The 22984-nt window shown below is 43.6% G+C and overlaps 1 protein-coding gene across 1 annotated transcript in view; it reads left to right on the forward strand.

Annotated features, from left to right (window-relative positions):
- Positions 1 to 22984, forward strand: part of rubcnl (rubicon like autophagy enhancer) — a 65789-nt gene that overhangs the window by 19570 nt on the left and 23235 nt on the right. Inside the window, exons 5-12 of the mRNA XM_059650001.1 lie at positions 1427 to 1906; positions 2195 to 2292; positions 5608 to 5803; positions 8331 to 8469; positions 10547 to 10668; positions 15023 to 15074; positions 17547 to 17664; positions 21061 to 21206. Coding sequence (XP_059505984.1) covers positions 1427 to 1906; positions 2195 to 2292; positions 5608 to 5803; positions 8331 to 8469; positions 10547 to 10668; positions 15023 to 15074; positions 17547 to 17664; positions 21061 to 21206 — 1351 coding nt within the window. The remainder of the gene's footprint in view (positions 1 to 1426; positions 1907 to 2194; positions 2293 to 5607; positions 5804 to 8330; positions 8470 to 10546; positions 10669 to 15022; positions 15075 to 17546; positions 17665 to 21060; positions 21207 to 22984) is intronic.

Genomic DNA, 22984 nt, shown 5'->3' on the forward strand with positions numbered 1-22984 from the left:
TCAGTGTAACTCTGTGACACGATTGCAACGTTTATAGATCATTGGAATCAATATTAACTCTGTTTCTCTCCTCCCAGATGCTGGCAGACCTGTTGAGTTTCTCCAGCATGTTTGTACGTTATCTCTCTCTGTAAGGTCTCCTTGCCCTTGCACAACAAAATTCTCCTTGGAAATGTTTTTCCAGATGTCTCTCAAACACACAGCAGCCTGCTCTGACAGTTTAGAGCTAGTTCAGCAGGATTAAACGACCAGCCAACTGAATGTGGACAGCAAAACTCTTTGGAAGCATGAGCTGGATGGTCTACTCCATATATTTCCTATTATTATTTTTGTCATCCTTCCTGCACCATCTCCCAAATGGTTTGATGTCGTTAGCCTCCCAGAAAGCTACCAATTCTGTCTTCGATATGCTCACTGAGTGAACTTCCCTCTAGGGCCATGAGTTTTAAAGATTATTCCTCATCTCTGTTTTGTTCCGAGATGACATCCCCGGTTTCTCGACTCATCGTTTAGGGAAATATCGCACATTTCATCACAGTCACCACTTTAGTTTTTTTGAAATTCTTGCGGTACAGTTTCTCCAAGCTCTCTTCAGAAGGTGGTCCCGCCATTCTGGGATTAGTCTGGCACACCTCTGTTGCACTCCTTCTGAGGCAAGTGTATCCTTCCTTGGATAAGGAAATCAAAGTGTGTATATGCTACTTCCGATGCAGCCTCAGTAAGGCTCCTTTTACTCCATACCCATTGCAATAACGACCAACATGCCATTTGCCTTCCTTGTATTGATTTGTGTCTGCATGCTAGCTTTTAGAGTTTCATGAACAGGGCACCTTTTGAATGTGAAGCAATTATTTACTTTTATTAAAATAATAAGTAAGTCCTTAGAACTACTTTATGCCTTTTATTATTTCCTGACCAAAGTACATAAGTTTGCGGCTATTCACGTTATTGCCTATGCCTACTGATAGGTGGTCACATTAAAGACCCTTTCTTCCCATTGCTAGATGGCAACTTCCAAGATCTGCTGAGCATAATGCAGGTTTAAAAACTGCTGGAGATCTCCTCATTGTGTTGACCCTTGCGTAACGGAGCACATTGAATTGTGGTTTATTGCATTGTATTGTCCATCCTGACTTCTTTCAACCAAACTGTCTATTCATTGAAACCACCGCCAGCAAAATTCAACTGACTATGTTCCTGAGATAACAAGGTGTAGAGCTGGATGAACACGGCAGCATCAGAGGAACAGGAACATTTCCAAAGGGTCTAGGCCCGAAACATCAGCCTTCCTGCTCCACTGCTGCTTGGTCTGCTGTGTTCGTCCAGCTCTACACTTTGTCATCTCAGATTCTCCAGCATCGGCAGTTCCTACTATCTCTGACCTTGTTTCTTGTTTTTTTTTTATGTAAACTTATTATTGTGTCAGATGAATACTCCACTCCAGCAGTGATGGGCCAGTCTGCAGTGCATCCAGGACGACCCTCGAACAATCCAGAAGCCATCAAAGAGATCCTGATCTCAGCACTGGGCACCTTTGATGGCTTCAAGCCTCCTTCCACAGAGAGCTGTGTGGCTGTTACAAGGCTTTCTTCACTGACTGAGCCTCAAGATGGAGCTCCGAAGTGTCTTTGGGACAACGGTCATGATAAAGATGGTGAAGAACGGCGGCACAGCGTTGAGATTGCTATGACGACCCCCCAAGATGGCTCGTACAGCAGCAGCTCATCGAGTGCCTCTCCTGAGAAGTCCTCAAGTCATGTTATATTCAACCCCCTCAGCAAACTCCTAACCTCGGTACAGGCTGCAGCTTCCAGATGCAGGAGCTTTTCGGGACCTCCACCCACAGTGTGTAAGGCTGCGGTATCCTATTACCAATGCCCTCAGTCTGACTCCAGCATCCATCCAGGTAAAAGATATTCATGTGACAATACCTCTGTGGCGTTGGTACTGAATAATTGGGTTACAATTCAGACAAAGCAATGTGCGAACATAGTGTCAGGAGGTATGTGGAGTATAATGTAACCCAGTTGGTCATCTGAAATTATATGAATTAGTTCTTTTTTTCTTAGAAAAGGTATTAAAAATATTTGGTATTTTTAAGGTGGTTTCAGGCAAGGCATTTGCTCCATCCCATTTTTAAATTTCTTCCCTTTTTGTCCCCCACTTTGAATCTAAAATGTCACTCTTTCCACAGAGAAAGCACAACATTGGCCAAATAACAGACCGGAGACAATTGTGTACACGAGTTATCTCTCCAGTCCTAGTTTCAGCGCAAATAGGGCTCAGGAAAGGGTAAGAAGCTATCCACAAAGCTGTGATATAGGTTTGTTGTTCTATCTTTTTTACAATGTTTAACTTTTTTCCTTTTTTTTTTTTACTCACTGCCTGTCTCTCTTTTTTTGGAATTCCTGTGTCAGGTAATGTTCAGGATTGTATATAAATATAGATAATTAATGTATAAAAAAAAGTTTCCTAATATAAAGAGTTTGTTTTAAAATAGTAGGTTGTGTATTTCAGTATTGCTTGATCTATGCTGGAACTTTCTTTTAAACTGCAGATGTTCACTAACAGGGAATTGCCACAGAGTCACAGATGTACAGTGTGGAAGTAGACCATTTGATCCAACTCGTCCATGCTGACTAGATATCCTAAATTAATCCTGTGCCATTTACCAGCATTTTGACCCATATCCATCTAAATCTTTCCTATTCATGTATCCGTCAAGATTCCTTTTTAAACATTGTACCAACCTCCTTCACCTTCTGGCAGTTCATTCTATATGTGCACTATCCTCTTGATGGAGAAAGTTGTCCCTTGGGCCTTTCCCCTCTCACCTTGAGCAAAGGCAGCTCGATGGAAAGATATGAAGTTCATATTTGCTCCTCACCAACAATGACATGTGACGTCTCCAAATTGACTAACAGGGCCATCTGAAACACTGACGTATCTTTTTGCGATGGGGTGGAAAAGTCGTGTGTAAAACTGAGAACCCTGTTTGTTTTGTCGGGAATTTTTAAATATTTTTAAATTTGTTGAATGCTCCAGCTGCAGTCACATTGAAGTTCTGGCACCCAGTTATTTTGAGTCTGTGGTGGGGTCTAGTGGTGGTGAAAAGATATTATGAATACAAGTCAGTGAAGGTTCATAAGTTGGATAATGCTCAAAACAAATGACCAAGAGAATAGATGCAGGGTTACCACTTCTGCAAATAAAATGCTTCCTTTTTTTTTGCTGTGACAAAAACTATACAATGCAGTGGATAGAGGGTCTAAAATATAATCTTTTCAGATGAGGAGAAAAGAGTCCAATTGAAATTTGTAGAGTCAGAAACGGACCGTTCAGTCCCACTGGTCCATTGCCAACCATAATCCCAAACTGAACTAGCCCTATTGGCCCGCACTTGCTCCTTATACCTGCAAATGTTTCTTACTCGTGAATTTATCCAAATATCTCTTAAATGTTGTTACTGTACCTGTGTCCCTCACTTCCTCTGGAAGTTTACTCCACATCCTGTTGAAATGAGTAATTCACTTTCAGACATCTGGTTGTACAATAAGTGCTTTGAAGAAGTTAAAATGGTTCTAAACATGTACCAAAGTCACATTGTCACCATGAGCCAGGCCAAGTAGAAGCAGCAAGATGTAATTTTAACCGAGGCCTCCTAAACAAGCATTCACACAGCACTGGATGGGGTGACTGTTGAGATTACGTGAAGCTGGAGGGTTTTGTACACACTTGGTGAGAGGAGGCAACTGTTAAGGTTAATTTCTAAATCACAAGACACACACCATTTCATTCTGAAGAAGACGATGTGATTTCAGTGTGGATTTCTGTACTCAAGCTAAGCTATTTCAAACGCAAAGGCTTTTGGCCCATGTGCTCACCTGAAAAAACCATGCCAAAAGTAATTGTTAGTCTGGTCCATGTCAGGGATAAGGATTCTGACCCAAGATTTGGGCCATTATTGCTTAATGCTAGATTCTGTGATTGGGTGGCACTTGTTGAACAATTCCAAATGTGCTGCTAATTACACTGAGAACCAATTGAATATTATCGATTCCAATTGCTAAGTGCCTCAGTTACGTTTGCAAGAATCTACGTGATATTCATATGCAAGGACCTATTCTCTGCAAGATATTCTGTTTTTAAAATTCTGTAGTGTCTAATGATGACCGTGAATCTATTGTCAATTGTCAGGAAAAACCCAGCTATTTCACTCATGTCCTTTTTTGGGGGAACGAAACTACCATCCTACATGGTCTGGTGTTCATGTGACTCCATACCCACAATGTTGTAGACTCTTAGCTGCCCTTTGGGTAATTAGGGGTGGGCAGTAAATGCTGACTAGCCAGTGTTGCCCTCAATCTGTGAATGAATAAAGGATTCACCATGCCAGTTGATCAGTTAACTAGTCAAACAATCAACAGTGTTTTCTCATGCAATATAAATAGCTTCTGCTCTTTGAAATCTTGGCATTTCCTAGATGGTGTCAAGTTTCTTGAGTGTTGTTGGGGCTGTACCCATCCAGGCAAGTGGGGAGTATTCCATCACACTCCTGACTTGGGCCTTGTAGGTGGACAGGCTTTGAGGAGTCAGGAAGTGAGTTACTCATCACAGTATTCCTAGTTTCTGGCCTGCTCTTGTAGCAAATGTGTTTATGTGGTGAGTCCAGTTGAGTTCCTGGTCAATGGTAACTGCCCGGATGTTTATAGTGAGGATATTTGGGATTTGAGGGTAATTACTCTCCACTTCAGTCACTCTCCTCAACACTCTCCCTAACATGAGAGAGGGAAGATTACTGCACTGTTGGGAAACGCAGTGAGCCCATTTTCACACTAGAATTTGCAGCTATGGGGACCACAGTCTGGACTAGCTTGATCGCAAAGCGTTCTTGGTTCTATTGGTAAATCAGGGAGACGGGGAGCGTGTCTGTGAGCAACAACCCCATATGTGAAGGATTGTATCACCACCCAAGTGACATTTTAGTGCTTGTTGTGAAGTTCTGGTGATGAGGAATTCTGCTCAAGGAGCCACGTGACAGAATCCACCCTCTCCTTTCTCTTGAGGACACTTCATGCTGACCACCCCTTGATGGACTAGCTGTCGAAAGTGTGTGTGTGTGAGAGAGAGAGACACAGAGATCCAGCCCGCTTTGTGCCATAACTGCCCAGCTACTAATGTCAGCTGTTTTAAAAATGACTATTTTCCTGCTCTAGACATATAGGTATGTCCCAGAGGGCTGGGGCTGTTCTTCCTCTTGTGCTTGTTCTCACTTCCCATCTTTCACATCATGGTAGAAAATGGAAGAATTCCTGACGTCACCAAGTGGCAGATGCCCCTTTGCTGTAATAGGGTATACCTCACATCCACAAAGCTCTTGACCTAGAAAAGCTTCCATTTGTCAGCTCTTAACTCTCCCGTTCCTTTCTGTTTGACCATCACTCTCAGAACATTTGGCTTATGGTTTCATTTTGCACGGGTGAGTTAGGGAGCAAGGAGGTGACTGGTTGGCAGGGTTAAAGATGGAGGAGTGCACCTGATCATTCTTATCATTTTGACTCGGCCTCGTGTGAATTTAATAAAGTAAGAACAAGTTTGTGTTGACAGGAGAACACTCACCTGGTCGTTGCTGACATGGTGATTGCTGCACTGGAGAATGTGAAAAGTAATATGTATGAACAGGCAGAGCTACTGGAAGACTGCAACCTGGCAATTGCACAAACCCAAGTCGATGAGATAAACACTTACATTCAGAAAGCAGTCCATTCCAATTCCATGAACTCTGTGGATAGTGGTTATGAATGTAAGTATTGAGTTCCTTTGTGCTTGTAGCTTAATGAACTTCATTTAGAATCAAAAATACAATAGCTTTTGTCCGACCTGATTTATTTTCTATGATTTGCAATCAAAGCATGGAATTACTTTTTGATAAGGTGAAGAAACCAAGCGTAACTTAGATTTAGAGAAAAATTGTCTTGGAACCCTTACTGAGATATAACAAATCCACCTCCTATCCAAAAAAAGTTTGAAGCTTTAAGATCTCTTGCACAACATATAAATATATTTTTAAGATTTGCTGTGCCTATAGGAACAGTTTTGTCTTCTGTAAGGTGTAAATACACAATTTTTTTACCCAATTTTCTCCCCTGCGCTGAAATATATTAGGTTTAGCACATTCAGTTTATCTTAACTTTCAAACTGAGACTTTAAGTTCCATCCAATGTACCTTTTTACATAGCCTCTCTATCCCCTAATGAGGAGACCAATATTGGAAATGGTCTTTTTAACATGGTCCCTGAATAAAGTCTTGTTCAGCTTCTTCATTGATTCTCAGGATTTACTTAGAGTCCCCGAAACTGAGTCTAGTCTATTTTCAGGTGGAATTTTTGTCAAAATCATTTTGAGACTTGGGGGTTTTGCCACGATGTACGGCTTCCCAGAAGCTATTTAAATTGCCACTTCTGATTTGTTCAATCCTTGACTTCATTCTGAAGAGTTCTGCTTAACTTCCACTTGGATGGTGTTGGACAACTTCTTTTGAGCTGTCTATTGTTTAAGTCCATTTAATGACAAAACCGTTTTTAGTATCTGCAGATAACCCAGCCTTTGTGACAGCTTTGACTTGTTCAATAATCCCGCCTACACCAAATACATTTTTCTACCAACTATCAAATCCCTTTTTATACCTTTTTTAACCTGTGTCCAGATAGTACCTTTTTATTGCTGCTTGCACTTGTTTGATCGTTTGGCTTAGCTGTCTATTCTTAGTTTCTGATTCATCACACTCAGTTCATGTCTTTTAGAATTAGCTTTTATGGTCACTTATTCAAATGAGTACAGTAAAAAGTATATTAGTCGCTGATTACAGCACCATCTTAGTTCTCTAGGTGCAGCTTCTGCAGCTGTAGTTCTTTGCAACGCTGGATTTCTGTTTTTGTAAATTTTCGTGTTAAATTGCAAGATGGAGGAAAAGGTTCAGTATGACAGTCTTCCAACTGAGTTCATGCTGGCGCCCAGCCTCCTATCTGTACCAGGCCTCGACTGTACACCCAGCTGGGCTTCACCTCCGGGTGCACGAGACCGGGACATCTCTCTGGAATCCCCTTGAGACCGGAGGTCCATGCTGAGCCAGGTCGAGAGGCTGCCATGGTGGGTTGGGAGACTGCCAGGCTGAGACTGCCAGATCGAGAGTACTACACCTCGCATCTGACTCGAGGTTGGAGGGTGCGAGTTCGAGAAGGGCAGATTTTTTAAAAAGACAAAACAAGGGGGAGGAAAAAGAAAAAAAATCAACCTGTTGACTGCATTCCCCCTACTCACTGTTGTCCCTATTCTATTTCCTCCAACATTGCTCAGTTGAAATAACAACACTTTTTTGCTTCATTGCTACCAGGGCCCCTTTGCTTATCAAGTGTGTTCTTGGTGTATTATCATAATGAGTGCTTATGTAGCACAATCTTTTCAGAAAGGAGGTATCTCACATCTGGGATGACTGGTTTTAGTTTATGAAATATTAAATGAAGATGGGGGGTGGGTGGGCACAGAGGAGGTAGATCAGAATATTTTCACTGACCTGTAGGGTAAAGGTCATTTTTTCAAATCAATTAAAAGATTTTTTTTAAGCAGTAAGAAATCAAAACCTGGAATGAACTTCCAGCATGCTGAAGGTGAACATGTGGTTTTTATTTATTTAATTTGCTGGATGTGGATGTCACTGGCTGGGCCATCCCTAGTTGCCCTTGGGAAGGTTGGGATGAGATGCCTTCAAGCTCTGCAGTCCACCTGCTGTGGGTTGACCCACAATCACCTTAGGGAGGGAAATCCAAGATTTTTGACCCAGTGGTAGCGAGGGAACGGCGGCGATGTGTTTCCAAGTCAGGACGGTGAGTGGCTTGGAGGGGAACTTGCAGGGGATGGTGTTACCATGTATCTGGTGGCCTTGTCCTTCCAGGAGGAAGTGGTCGTGGGTTTGGAAGGTGCAGGTGGAGAAGGCTGTGAGTTGCCACTGTGTAACTTTGTAGACGGTACACTCTGCAATGACTTTGTCAATAATGCTGGAGCAGTTGAATGTTTAAAGCGGCCTGCTTTGTCCTGGACGGTGACACGCTTCTAGAGTGTTGTTGGGGCTGCACCCATCCAGGCAAGTGGGAAGTATTCCATCACACTCCTGACTTGTGCCTCGTTGATAGTGGACAGTCTTTGAGGAGTTGGGACTCATTACATAATTCTATGACCTAGTCAGTGACCTTCTCTTGTAGTTTCTGGGTTTATATAGCAAGTCCCAACTGAGTTTTTAGTTAACGAAAACTTCAAGTGGAATTCCATTAAAGGTCAAGAGGGCATGGTTGGATTTCTTGGCACTGCCCGCTTAGCCATCCAAGCCCCGATGCTCTCCAAGTCTTGCTGCATGCGAATGTGGACTGGTTCAGGACCTGAGGAGTCACAAATAGTGCTGAAATGTTTGAGATTGTCTGTCTGTGAAAATCCTCACTTCATTCTGCACCAAGGTCAGCTGAAGATGGTTGGGCCTAGAGCGATACCCTAAGGAACTCCAGGAGAGATGGGATGACTGACCTCTAAAAACCACGGCCATTTCCCTACCTGCCGGGTATGACTAACCAGTGGAGAATTTGCTCCCTGATACCCATTGATACCAGTTTTGCAAGGGCTCCTTGATTGAATGTGACCTTGATGTCATGGACTGTCTCTGTCAACTCTCCTCTGCAACTCGGCTCTTAAGCATGAACAAAAGCTGTAATGAAATCAGGAGCTGAGTGGCCCTAATGGAACCCAAACTGAGCAGGTTACTGCTGCCACATATCACTGATACCGCCGGTCATCTTTTGATGTTGTCAGGGCCCATAAGCCTTTGTAGTATTCAATGCCTCCAGCCTCTCTTGTTTTGACATCATATGGAGTGAATCAACTTGGCTGAGGACTGGTATCTGTGTAATCCTGGGCACCACTGGAGGATAGGGAGATGGCTCATCCATTTGGCGCTTCAGGTTGAAAATAGCTGTGAATGTTTCAGCTTTATCTTTTGCACTGATGAGCTGTGATCTTCCATCATTGAGGCTGGGGATATTTACAGACCCGCATTGTCCCACAATGCGTGACTGGTTAAGCTATGGAGCTTTGGTCTAATCAAGAGCCCTGGCTGTTTCACATGAGTAGAACTGTTATGGGGAATAAGGCAGGAACAGGATACTGATTGTGGATGATCAGCCATGTTCATAATGAATGGTGATGCTGGCTCAAAGGGCCGAAAGGCCTACTCCAGCACCTATTGTCTCAACCTACTAACAGCTCACTTTTTTTGAGGTGTGCTTGGTACTGCTGCTGTCATGCCACCCTGCATTCTTCATTGAACCTGGATTGATCCCTTAGCTTGATCGGATTGGTGGAGTGGGAGATACATAGGTCACAAGGTATTTGAGCAATTTTGCAGTTGGATGTTTGGATTGCGTTGCTGGATCGATTGGAAATCTATTCCATCCAGGGCAACTTGAGACAACTCAAAGGGTACTTGCTGTGTGAATATGGGCCTTCATTACCACTGTACCGTGATCACTCCTACCAGCACAACCTTGCTGCATCTATAATGGACTAGTGAGAATGAGGTCAAGTTGGTTTCCTCTCGAACTGCTACAGACCTCGCCAAGCAATTTATAGTTCGGGCTCGGCAGTTGTGGGGCTACCGGAATGTGATGTTTGTGATTATTCTGAGTGGAAAGACTTCATTCTGTGAACTTGCCAGTGCTTCATCCAAATGATGCTATCGTGGAATGCAGACTCGTCAGCTGAGTGGGGGGGGGGGGGGGAGAAGGAGTTGTTTGGTGGCAATGTGGTGATCTGATGTCCTTTGTCTGTGTTTAACCTGGAGTTGTGAGAATTTGTGGAGTCCCGACATCATCATGTCGTGGACAACATTCTTCCTGATGGTGTACCACTGTCCCACTTCTTGTAGGTCTTCCCTCCCTGTGGGACAGGACAGAACCCAGGTACAGTGCTGCCACAGATGTATAGAAACATAAAATATGGGCTGGATGAACACAACAGGCCAAGCCACATCAGAGGAGAGGAAAGCTGACGTTTCGGGCCTTCATTTCTGATGAAGGATCTAGGCCCAAAACGTCAGCCTTCCTGCTCCTCTGCTAGTGCTTGGCCTACTGCATTCATCCAGCTCTACACCTTGTTATCTCAGATTCTCCAGCATCATGCAGTTCCTACTATCTCTAAAATATGGGCACTTACTTGCCTGTGAGGCAGCTGTTCCTTTAGAGTAAGGAGGCCTTTTTCTAAGGAAGGCTTCTGCTGGTTTGAGCTGGTGTCAATCCAAGGCTGACAGAGATATAGTTAAACCCTGCGATGAAGGAAGTGGAGGGTATTAACAAATAGATCTGTTGTGCCAAATGCTCTTGGTCACCTATTTCCAAGCTTCCTGACAGCATAATATTGCTAGTGAACCTGGCGTTGTTTAGTGGAGACTGGAGAAATGTTACAGTTCACCCAGATTCCATTTTCTTTTCTTTTTTATACATTATAGGTGGTTCTGCTACCAGTTGGATGATTGCTCGGATGCTGGCACCAAGTCTCTGCTGGAAGACAAACAAAATGGTGATGCTGTTGGTGCTGATGACGATGATTATGAAGATTTTGTGATAATAGGTACCGGTGTCCAGAACAGATCAAGATTCTAAATCCTTTACCTCCGTTAACTAACTGAGTAGGGGATGGTGTAGGGGAAGTGATGTTATCTTATCCTGTAATCCCAGTTGGTGGTACGATTGGGCAACTAAGATCCCAGAATTGAATCTGGCTCGATCAATGATAGTTCTCGCCCTCTTACCGCCCTCCCGAGCTCCATGCCTCCTTTTGGCCCCACTCCACACTCCCCACCACCCCCGACACTCTTCCCTGCAACCTGCAGGAATTGCCTACAACTGCCCCTACACCTCCCCACCTCGCCCCCATCCCAGGCTCCAAGAAGACCTTCCACGTCAAGCAGGTGTTCACTTGCACATCTGCTAATGTAGTATATTTTATCTGCTGTTCCTGTTTTTTTTTGTTTGTTTTGGCCTCGTCTACATCAGGGAAACCAAGCGGAGGCTTTGCGGAGCACCTACACTTGGTTCGCGACAAATATGACTGCACCTCCCAGTGGCGAACCATTTCAATTGCCAACCCCCCCCCCCCCCCCCCCCCCCCCCCCCCCCCCCCCCCCATACTCCTTGGACAAATTGTCCATCCTGGGCCTCCTGCAGTGCCACAATGATGCCACCCAAAGGTTGCAGGAATAGCAACTCATATTCCACTTGGGAGCCCTGCAGCCCAATGGTATCAATGAGAACTTCACAAGCTTCAAAATCTCCCCAAAACCAGCCGAGCTCGTCCTTGCCTCCTAACCTGTCCATCCTTTCTCCCACCTGAAGCCCCCACCCCCCACCAACTACCTACCTTCCTCATCCTGTCTCCTTGACCTGTCCATCCTCCCTGACTGACCTATCCCCCACCCTACCTCCCCACCTACACTCACTTTTAACTGGCTCCATCCCGTCTCTTTGACCTGTCTGTCTCCTCTCCAACTATCTGCTCATTTTGTCCATCTTCTATCCACCTCTCCCTCTCCCTATTTATTTCAGAACCCCCTCCCCTTCCCCCATTTCTGAAGAAGGGTCCCAGACCTGTAATGTCATTCTTCCTGCTCCTCTGCTGCTTGTCTTGCTGTGTTCATCCAGCTCTACACCTTGTTATCTTATGATCAATGATAAGTTGATTGTGGTTAGCACTGTTCAGTCATTGATAGATGGTCTCAAAGGGAATTTTCTTTTTAGTGCGGAATAGAACTCTATTATACAAAAAAGGCTATCTGGATATATATCACAATCAAAGATTTTAAAACAAAGCAAAATAACATTTCAATCTGTTCTTTTGACATTATTAGATTCAAATCCAGATGAATGATCCCTCTCTATCAAATCTTCCAAGTTCAGCTGACCTGGTTCTATCTGGTTGTCACATGGACACTTATGTGAATATACTTAAACTGAAAGCTCAGAAGTTCTCAGCTTCCAGTAGCTTGTGAATTTCTGGCCAAACAGCCCTTGTTTGAAAGTTCCATAAACCAAACAGTCCTTGCACTGAGATAGCAAGAACTGCCGACGCTGGAGTCCGATAAGTGTACAGCAGGAAGACACAGCAGGTCAGGCAGCATCAGAGGAGCAGGAAAGTTGACGTTTCGTGTTGGGACTCCTCTTCAAAATAAAGAGAGTCCTGACCCAAACCTCCGCTTTCCTGCTCCCCTCATGCTGCCTGGCCCGCTGTACTCCTCCAGCTCCACACTTTGTCATCTCTGACTCCAAACTGCTTCCCTGACCCCCTTCTGTCAAAAAAAAAACCCTTGACCTTGCTTCTGGCCCAGTTAGACCTCCAAATTACCCTACAATCTTCTAACCTAAATCTTTGGTTAATCTGAATGAAGATAAACCATATCCTTCCACGTGCACTCCACTTGTGATTAAACCCACTGTGTAACCATCTTTATACATGGTGGCTCAGTGGATGACACTACTGCCTCAGCGCTAGGGGCCCAGGCTTAATTCCAGCCTCGAGTGACTGTGCAGACTTGACACTATGTTTGGTGTGTGTCTGTATGGGTTTTCTCCCAAAGTCCAGAGGTGTGCAGGTTAGCTGGAATGGCCATGCTTTTTTTTGCTCCATTGAGCCCAGGGATATGTGGGCTGGGTGGATGAGTCATGGGGGAATACAGGGTTCCAGGGATAGAGCAGGGGCGTGGGTTTGGTAAGGTGCTGTTCAGAGGCCCAGTGAAATTTGATGGGCCAAATGGCCTGCTTGCGCACTAAGTATTCTATGATCTTATTCCATTAACCGACCAGGGATTTACATCACCTGGCCTCTGACAATACTGGAATGGATCGCTCTTTCAAAAGGACCGTCTGATTTAGTGCTTTTAAAATAAAAAAAGAAACATCCTCAAAAGTGGCCAACTGGTTTGAAATTTAATCTCAAATATTCACTGCAATCTTTGTTTCATGTTTTAAGAGGAAAAAGTGAAAGTGCAGCTCAGAAAATTTTCTACTTTGACCGTTGAGCTGGTCTCTGGATTCCATTAATACACACAAACACACTTTTTGATCTATTGCATATGAGCAGTTTAAAAACATTTATTCTGTAAATGTAATCAATTAGTGGGTATACACCATGATAATGAATATTCTAAAACTAACTACTAAATGTACAAGATAATAAAGTGTGAAGCTGGATGAACACAGCAGGCCAAGCAGCATCTCAGGAGCACAAAAGCTGACGTTTCGGGCCTAGACCCTTCATCAGAGAGGGGGATGGGGTGAGGATTCTGGAACAAATAGGGAGAGAGGGGGAGGTGGACCGAAGATGGAGAGAAAAGAAGATAGGTGGAGAGGAGAGTATAGGTGGGGAGGTAGGGAGGGGATAGATCAGCCCAGGGAAGACTGACAGGTCAAGGAGGTGGGAGGAGGTTGTAGGTAGGAGATGGAGGTGCAGCTTTGGGTGGGAGGAAGGAATGGGTGAGAGGAAGAACAGGTTAGGGAGGCAGAGACAGGCTGGACTGGTTTTGGGATGCAGTAGTGGGGAGGGGAAGAGCTGGGCTGGTTTTGGGATGCAGTAGGGGGGAGGGGGAAGAGCTGGGCTGGTTTTGGGATGCGGTGGGGGAAGGGGAGATTTTGAAGCTGGTGAAGTCCACATTGATACCATTGGGCTGCAGGGTTCCCAAGTGGAATATGAGTTGCTGTTCCTGCAACCTTCGGGTGGCATCGTTTGTGGCACTGCAGGAGGCCCATGATGGGCATGTCATCTAAAGAATGGGAGGGGGAGTGGAAATGGTTGATCATGGGCCTCCTGCAGTGCCACAATGATGCCACCCGAAGGTTGCAGGAACAACAACTCATATTCCGCTTGGGAACTCTGATACCACTGGGATGCAATGTGGACTTCGCTAGCTTCAAAATCTCCCCTTCCACCCCCGCCCCAACCGCATCCCAAAACCAGCCCAGCCTGTCTCCGCCTCCCTAACCTGTTCTTCCTCTCACCCATCCCTTCCTCCCGCCCCAAGCCACACCTCCATTTCCTACCTACTAACCTCATCCCACCTCCTTGACCTGTCCGCCTTCCCTGGACTGACCTATCTCCTCCCCAGCTATACTGTCCTCTCCACCTATCTTCTTTTCTCTCCATCTTTGGTCTGCCTCCATTTATTCCAGAACCCCCTCCCCATTCTCCTCTCTGAAGGGTCTAGGCCCGAAACGTCAGCTTTTGTGCCCCTGAGATGCTGCTTGGCCTGCTGTTTTCATCCAGCTTCACACTTTGTTATCTTGGATTCTCCAGCATCTGCAGTTTCCATTATCTCTGATACTAAATGTACAATGCTTCTAGCTTTGGAGTGTGACCTTAATCATTCTGTGAAAGGACACCATGGGTCTGCAATTAGCTGCCCTCTTTCTTTTTTAAATTGTAAAAACATCCAATTTGCCAGTCACTTTTGTTTGACCAACTGTTGAGTAATAGATTGCTAAAGTTGTCTAAAGGTCTCTTTACTTTTTGCCAGATGCAACTGTTCTGAATTTATTTTGTTTGCGAACCCGAATGTTTGTGATGCCAATGGTGTTTTGTAGATCTTTGGTGTTATGTAGAGTTTGTGGTGAATCACTGGCACTCGTACACGTGCGCGCGCACACACACACTCCCCATGTGAATCATTAGATTTAATTTTGAAATAAACTGGGGAGTTCCAATTAAAATACACCTTGGTTTCATTTTTATAATTTTGTGTCACAAATGAACTTTAGCGAACTGTTTAAATTTATCTGTTTTAATACAGTCCCTGTTTCTAGTATGCACCTTTTGAGTATTTAACATGTTCTTTTAAGTGTGCACCTGTTTGTTGAACATTTTCTTCACTTGACAAGGGATTTTAATTTTTTAAAACTGCCTACTTGCTGTTTATTTCTGGACAATTTGTTTACAGAATTTGATGACCTTATTTTTGGTTCCGATGGCCCCTTAAAATCGATAGAAAGGTAAGGTTTTCTTCGTTGTACTTTTTTTTTTGTCTTCATCCACTGCCCTTTTCTGACTAGTCCCATGTTTTTTAAACCATTTGTGTTAAATAAGAATAGCTACCTTTTCACATTTTTTTTTAAGCCTGCTCTCTCTGGACAGTCTAAACTTAGACTGCATTCTGGGATTGGAGAATTAGGGTGGAAGAGCATTGGTGACGATTGGAAAATGAAAGTTTCCTACGTGGAGAGGTCAATGTAGTCTGTGCCCCTGAAGCTGCTATTCCTTTGAGCATAGTTGGGTGTCTGTGTTAAAGACTGGTTGAGTTGAACTTGTACGCTGTTATTGGCGTGCAATTCCTCCAACAAAATGCAGTGACAAAGAGCAACTTTGTGAATTATAAAAGAAGTTGTTAGGCTTTAGTGGATTTAATGCATTAACTATCCAATAAATTCCGCTCAAAGTTAAGACAGGAATATATGCCCTATTCAGTGGTTAGCACTGCAGCCTGTCAGCACCGGGTACCTGGGTTCAGTTCCACCCTCTGGTGACTGTGTCAGTCTGTGTGGGGTTTTCATGTTCTCCTTGTCTGTGTGGGTTTCCTCTGCATGCACTGGTTTTCTCCACAGTCCAGGGATGTGCCGGTTAGATGAGTTGGCTGTACTGCATTGCCCATAGTGTCCAGGGGTGTGTAGGTTATAGGTGGGTTAGCCATGGGAAATGCAGGGGTTACAGGGACGGGGGTGAAAAGATTGAGGAGCAAAAAGATACGGGGTAGTGCAATGCTCTTCAGAGCGTTGGTGTGGACTCAATGGGCTGAAAGCCCTGCTTCCACATTGTGAGGATTCAATGATTCTGAATGTGTCAATCTCTCCAGCCATGTGGGAAACTGTTTTTAAGTGGAATCCTGTTCCTGCAAATAGCAAGTAATTCATGGAAGTTTTCAACTGTTTTTTTTTCCTCTCCTTTTGAATTGTCGGGGGTAATTTTTTTTTCGCATTCTGCATCCAATCTCTTGGATCCAATTGTCTTTTTCTTCAAGTTCAGCCTCTTTTTCTTCCTTCTTGACTCCCATCACTTAAGAGGATAGACTTACAAAGTCTTAGGCACTTGTGTACCTCTGTGTCAATGTTTTAGATGCCACATTGCAGAAAATTTTGAGTTTTGGGTCCTTGAGCCAACAAGACGGTGCCATTAGCAGATTCGATCACTTGGCTAGATCTCTCCTCTCTGTAGTGGAGCCCGACACAAGAGGGCGTAACTGAACAGTGAGGTCAATCAGCAATCATTTCAGGAAACTAATCATTTTTTTTTGTTTGAAAGTGGAATCTAGAACTCTGCTCCAATTGAAAATACCCAGCCTCTGATAAATGTATGCTGTGCAATACGCACTTCAACACATTATCATTTTAGAGCTACGGATAATGGTGGCAGCTCCAATTTTCTCTCCATCACCAGCTGATCAGGAATCTCACTCCTTTGTACTGTCTGTCACTGGTTTGTGTTAGAAGGGCTTGTCACTTGATTTATAACTTGCTTGTGGTAGGAGGTACATTGTTGTGCTGAAGAGGCATGGCATGGCACACATCACAGGAAGTGATGTGAAGTCACATGGCCTTGCTACCTGGCAGCCTCAGGGCAAGATGAAGCCACAGTAACATGCTTCTGAGGGCTAGTGTTTATATTTACCTTCGCAAAATCTACCAAGTTTCTTCAGTAGTGCAGCAAGTCCATAATGCACCCAAATATTATAACCTTCAATGCATTTTACTTGGGAGTGGGACAAGATCAGAGCCTCTAGCTCAGAGACGTGGATGCTACCTCCGCAGCAGAGGGAGATGTTAGGTTTTTAACATGGTAAGGATATGGGATCTGGAACTGGATAAGGCAGGCAAATAGAGCTGAGATGCAGTTCAGTTATGATCCAATTGAATGGGGAGGGGAGTCTGAATGGATTCTTCCAAATCTATCTGTAATCTTGTACAATAGGAAACCACGAATTGAGGAGATCTTTGCTTCCGTCTCTTGGCAATCTGACTTCTTTGGTGCCCTGGCTGGTCAACCACTAAAGTTTTGATATTCTCTACATTTTATTGAGAATCATTTGTAGTGTGTTGGCAGGCAGGCAGACAGTTCAAGGAAGAAGTGAGTATGATGCGATACAAAAATTTTTTTAAACTGGGGCCTGATCTGAAATTTTTAAAACTTCCTCTCTGTTGCATATCTCAAGTTTCTCCTCTTGGTCAGGACAGTAGACTGACTAAGTGTTACTTTCTCTGATGGGAAGGAGCAAATAGAGAATTTCTAGAGCGGTTTGTCATATTTTGGAAATCCCCCGCCTCACCCACCCATGTAAATCAAAAAAAGCTGCAAGCAGTCTCTGGTGTATTTCCAAGTGATTTCCAATGACCTTGCTTGTAATTCCCCTAATCATTATTCCGTGTGAGCCAATTGATTTTAAAGCACAGACGTTTATTTTTGTTTGGTTTCAGGCACTGTTTATCTGCTGAATATTTGGCTCGCCGACTGTTTAAATCTTTCAGAGTGACCTGGCTGCCCCCAGAGACTGAAATGCATCACTTTGACGCTGTGGAGAAAGTGCTTGATGAAGTAGGTAGCGAAGTGTGTCCCAGACTCTGTCCTTGGGGCACCTCCGTTGGGTGTTCCAATCCACGTGTGTAATTTTGAATGAGATTTTTGTTTTTGTTTTCAAATCCCGAAGATGGTTTGTTTTTTGTTTAAAAAAAGCTTGCATTTGTATTGCATTTTCTTGACTCCTATCAATGGAGCAACTATATAATATCTTTTGAAAAGGAAAATGTTGCTCTTGTGATTTTTGGAACTAGAGCGATCCATTGTTATGTTCCACAAGCAGCAATGGAATTGCAACCAAATTCTCTCGTTGACCGGTTGAATTTAGCCCGGAGAAGGGGAGAGCGCAAAGTGATGTGGGTCTTTTAATGCCAACTTGTATTTTTAGCGTCTCACCTCTGTAAGACTCCCCCCACAATTGCACTGGAGGGTCTGTCTGGATTGGGAATTGGCCCTGTGTAGAGTAAGACTAAGTGCATCTATCTCCAATAACTTGTATCCATTTTAAGCTGTTCACAAATCTTTCTCTCCGTCCCGAATGGCCTCAGCCCATTCTGTCCAACCTGCTGAACTCTAAATTCTTTCTATTTTTGACCTCAATATTTCGCTCCACCCACCCCCCCCCCCCCCCCCTCCCACCACCCCACTTTGGCCTTCACTCTACTTTGTTTGCAGGGATTGTCCACCACCAGCTTACTCTGTATTTGTGGAATTGTATGCTTCCAAATGATGGGACACCAGCTGAATTTATTCTGCATTTATTTTTGCAAATGAAGTGATGGACAAGTGATGAAGTGAAGAGCAATGGAAGGAATGGGGAAACATGCTGTCACAGAAGAAAATGTCTCCTTCCTTTCATTGTTTAACTTTCCAGGGAATCAAATCAATAATGCTTTGGAATTTGGTCAGTTCCTACTAATCCCTACTGCTCTAATCCCTTGATCGCCTAGAATGTGAACTTCTGGAGAGCAATAAAAGCCCATCGTTTACCATTTTATCTAAACAAGCTGACACTTCCAACAGTGTAGCACCCCCTCAATGCTGTATGACAGTGTCAACTTTAAATCACTTGTGCAAGTCTGTGGACAGAGACTTGGATCCATAACCAGCTGGAAATCTTACACAGTTGATCCTTCTATGAGATGAATAAGGGGCAAATGGATTGCAAATGTTAGAAACTGAGGATAGGAGCTGATTAATACAATATTAATAATCTCCAAGGTACTGTACCTTTAAGATGGCTAGATGACATCATAGCGTGTGGTGGTATAGTATGACATGTCTCTGTTTTACTTTAAGCATCTTTCCATCTATGTGTCTGTCTGTTAGCCAGGTATCTATGAATACAATGTGATAGCATTAAAAGGGCTCTTGTGACACAGTGGTAGTGTCCCTATCTCCTAAACCAAAAATCCAGGTACAAGCATCACCTGCCTCAGCAATAACAGTCACTGAACAGGTTGCTTATAGAAAATATCGATCATATAACAATGACCTAAGCATAAAACCCCAGCCTAAATGTAAGTCTAGGATATTATAACAATGTTCGCATTGGAGTTCTTCATAAACTTCAAGACATCTGTCTCAACAATACCCCATATTTCTTGGTCTATACTGCATGGCCTAACTGGGAGAAACTGCAATACAGGATTAATATGCCACACCACCTACTACACTCTCCCCAAAAAAAAGTCAACCTGTGGTAAGGTTTAAGGTGCAGACCCTTTTTTCCCCTTGCTTTCTGTCTAACTGACCCTGCCACTTCCAGCATTCTGTTCTGATAAACTTTGCCGTCCTATTTCTCTGTACTGTAGTCAGCTATCCCTTTTTTTTTTGAAAAAGGAAGATTCCCATACCCAATAAAGCCTTTGTTTGCTTAAATCCTGTTGGGATTGCTGTGTATTGGAGTGTTACTTCAAACATACTAGGGTTGTTTTTTTTTGGCCCAGTGGGAATATTTTTAAATCTATTTCTTTGCAACTCATTCTGCAGATTTTCAAGTTTCCACTTGTCTAATTTTCTACTGCCTTCAAACTATTACTCCAGGAAAATCTATGAAGTTGGCTCCGTTTCTATGGATGTCTGGTCAGACTTGCACTCTCCAGAAACTGCTGTTTGGAGTTTATCAAATCCAACTGGTCACTGATGCGTGTGTTTTTTTTAGAAAAGGAAATGTTTAAACTGCAGACTAAATTTGTCCCACAACTTGATTTGTTGCTTGACCCTCTTTGCTGCTCGCCAGACAAGAAGCCTATGCAAGTGTCCATGATGTTATGGGTTGAGTGGATGTGCTCAAATGGGTTGAAACCAACCATGATATGTTAGAAATGTGCAGCATCTTAAGATCAGAACTAGATTTATTGTCATGTGTACTCAAGTGCAAAGTGTAGTTAAATGTGTGCCAAGTACCTAGGTACTAAAATAGATTGGGTACTGAAATAGAGGAATAAAGAGGATAGAAGTCCTACACTACAGCTCTTCATAGTATATATTAAGGTTAAAAGATAACAACAGTCCTTATGTAGCAAGCGGCCTTTCCACATGTTGTCTTGTTTTCCCTGCACTGCCAGACTCTACCAGAGATAATGGGAACTGCAGATGCTGGAGAATCCAAGATAATAAAATGTGAGGCTGGATGAACACAGCAGGCCAAGCAGCATCTCAGGAGCACAAAAGCTGACGTTTCGGGCCTAGACCCTTCATCAGAGAGGGGGATGGGGTGAGGGTTCTGTAATAAATAGGGAGAGAGGGGGAGGCGGACCGAAGATGGAGAGTAAAGAAGAAGGTGGAGATGAGAGTATAGGTGGGGAGGTAGGGAGGGGATAGGTCAGTCCAGGGAAGACGGACAGGTCAAGGAGGTGGGATGAGGTTAGTAGGTAGGAAATGGAGGTGCGGCTTGGGGTGGGAGGAAGGGATGGGTGAGAGGAAGAATAGGTTAGGGAGGCAGAGACAGGTTGGACTGGTTTTGGGATGCAGTGGGTGGAGGGGAAGAGCTGGGCTGGTTGTGTGGTGCAGTGGGGGGAGGGGACGAACTGGGCTGGTTTTGGGATGCGGTGGGGGGGAGGGGAGATTTTGAAGCTGGTGAAGTCCACATTGATACCATTGGGCTGCAGGGTACCCAGGCGGAATCTGAGTTGCTGTTCCTGCAACCTTCGGGTGGCATCATTGTGGCACTGCAGGAGGCCCTCCCAGTCACAAACCATTTCCACTCCCCCTCCCATTTTTTAGATGACATGTCCATCATGGGCCTCCTGCAGTGCCACAATCATATCTAAGATAAAAAAGTTTGCTGAGAATGTTGAACTGTCCGGATGGACTAATCAGCTGCAGGGGCCAGATGCCACTTTCTTCAAGAAATACCTAGTTAGCCTTTTTGGTTTTTGTCACTCAACGTTTTCCTTCCCTGTCTTCTAGTTTCTCCCTCTGAAGGACACTTTGCCTGGTGCAGAGGAATCTGTAGATTTGACACCAGAGTTCAAGTTAAATTCCCGATTGAGGGGAACTGCAGACTGGGCGCCACCTCGCTTTCAAATTCTGTTCTTCATCCATGCACCACAAAGGTATGTATGAATGTATATACAAAGCAATGTGATGAGGGGACAAACATCCAGAGGGAGGCCAGTTTAATTCAACATTTAGAACACTAGTAAACTATACTAACATTTTAGTCTGGACTAACTTGTTGGTTTATTTTAAACTACTTGTCCAATACGTGTTCTGAAGACTGGTAAATGTTCTTTTCTCGTATTTGAAGGACAGCAAATTGGAAAAAAATCTATCCTGATCATCACTTTATCAACAGATTTTTCTTTTGGTGCTCAGTTTTGTTTTTGCATTTTTTATTAATGAGCAAAATTAGCTGGGAGATTAAAAGATTTGACAAGAATTCATTTCCAAATTCCCCTCATTAGTACAGTTCAGCCTCCATTTCAAGCATTCCATGACCACTTGGAGAATCTCGTAGGGTTTTTAATGTGGATTATGGGCAGAAAATGTTACAAATATTATCTTTGTGGTGACTCTAACACCTGCCTGTAATTTTCCAGATTTATGTTTATCTAATGTTTAATTGACTGCCAAATATAAATGGCATTGTAATAAAATTTACATTAGCAGTGGATTTTTGGTAACCACAAGTTCTGCAAAGCACATCAATAAACTTTAAGTTTAGGGGTTGCATGGGTCTTCAGAAGCTAAGTGACCGTGCTGCAACTTGTCAAATCCTTGATTAGGACTCTGGAGTATTAGAACATAGAACAATACAGCACAGAACAGGCCCTTCAGCCCTCGATGTTGCGCAGAGCTGTGAACTAATCGAAGGCCCTCCCCCTATTGCAGACACCATTCTTGAAATGGGCTGTAAAAACCTTGGAATTTAGAGGATGTTACTCCGGGATATTGTTGTGAGAAATTGGAATCATTAGAGTTGGTCTTCCCTGGATAAAGGAAGGTTCGTGGAATCCCTACAGTATGGAAGCAGGCCATTTGGCCCTTCGAGTCCAACCTTGAGCCCATCAAGGTTGAGCGAGAATCCAAAGGTTTTCAAAATGTTAGTATAGGAAAAGGTAATCCAAAATGATGGTAGGGATAAGGGTGGCTGTGTGAAGTGCAAGTGATCTGGATGTATTCGGAACGTGACTGAAGTTTGGTTTGATGTTTTGCATGACGAGGGTATGCACTGTCTGGTTTAGGCAGAGAGAATTGGCATTTTTTTAGGAGCACTATACAACTTTAAATATTTTAATCTACCACAATTCAATTTCAATGATATTAGAGCCATTGAGAGATACGTATGGAAACAGATCCTGCGATTCAATTCATCCACGTCAAGCAGAAATCCTGAATTAATCTCATCCCACTTGCCAGCATTTGGTCCATATCCCACTAAACCCTTTCTATTCATCTACCCATCCAGATGCCTTTTAAACACTGTAATTGTACCAGCCTCCACCACTTCATGTGGCAGCTCATTCTGTTCACGTACCACCCTTTGTGGAAAAAAGTTGTCCCTTAGATCCTTTTTTAAATATTTTCCCCTCTCCTTGTTACACCCTGAAAAGCCATTTACTCAGTGGTGAGTGTAACTATGCAACATTTCTCAAATTTTTCACGCACTCTTGAGAACAGTCAAAGAAAATGAGGAGTAAGCTCCTGTCCCCTTTCCACTCCTATACTCACTCTCTATTCTGTTAACTTTGTGTGAATAACTAGAAAGCTGTCTATTGTAGATAATCACTCCTTGGAGATATGGGTCTAATTGTGGCTTGGGCAGTGTGCTGCAAAATAATATATCTGGAGATTTTATTACTGGTGAAAATAGGATCATTGGATTGTGAGG

The sequence above is a fragment of the Stegostoma tigrinum genome, chromosome 12, assembly GCF_030684315.1.
Source record: "Stegostoma tigrinum isolate sSteTig4 chromosome 12, sSteTig4.hap1, whole genome shotgun sequence".
In the NCBI taxonomy this organism is placed as follows: Eukaryota; Metazoa; Chordata; class Chondrichthyes; order Orectolobiformes; family Stegostomatidae; genus Stegostoma; species Stegostoma tigrinum.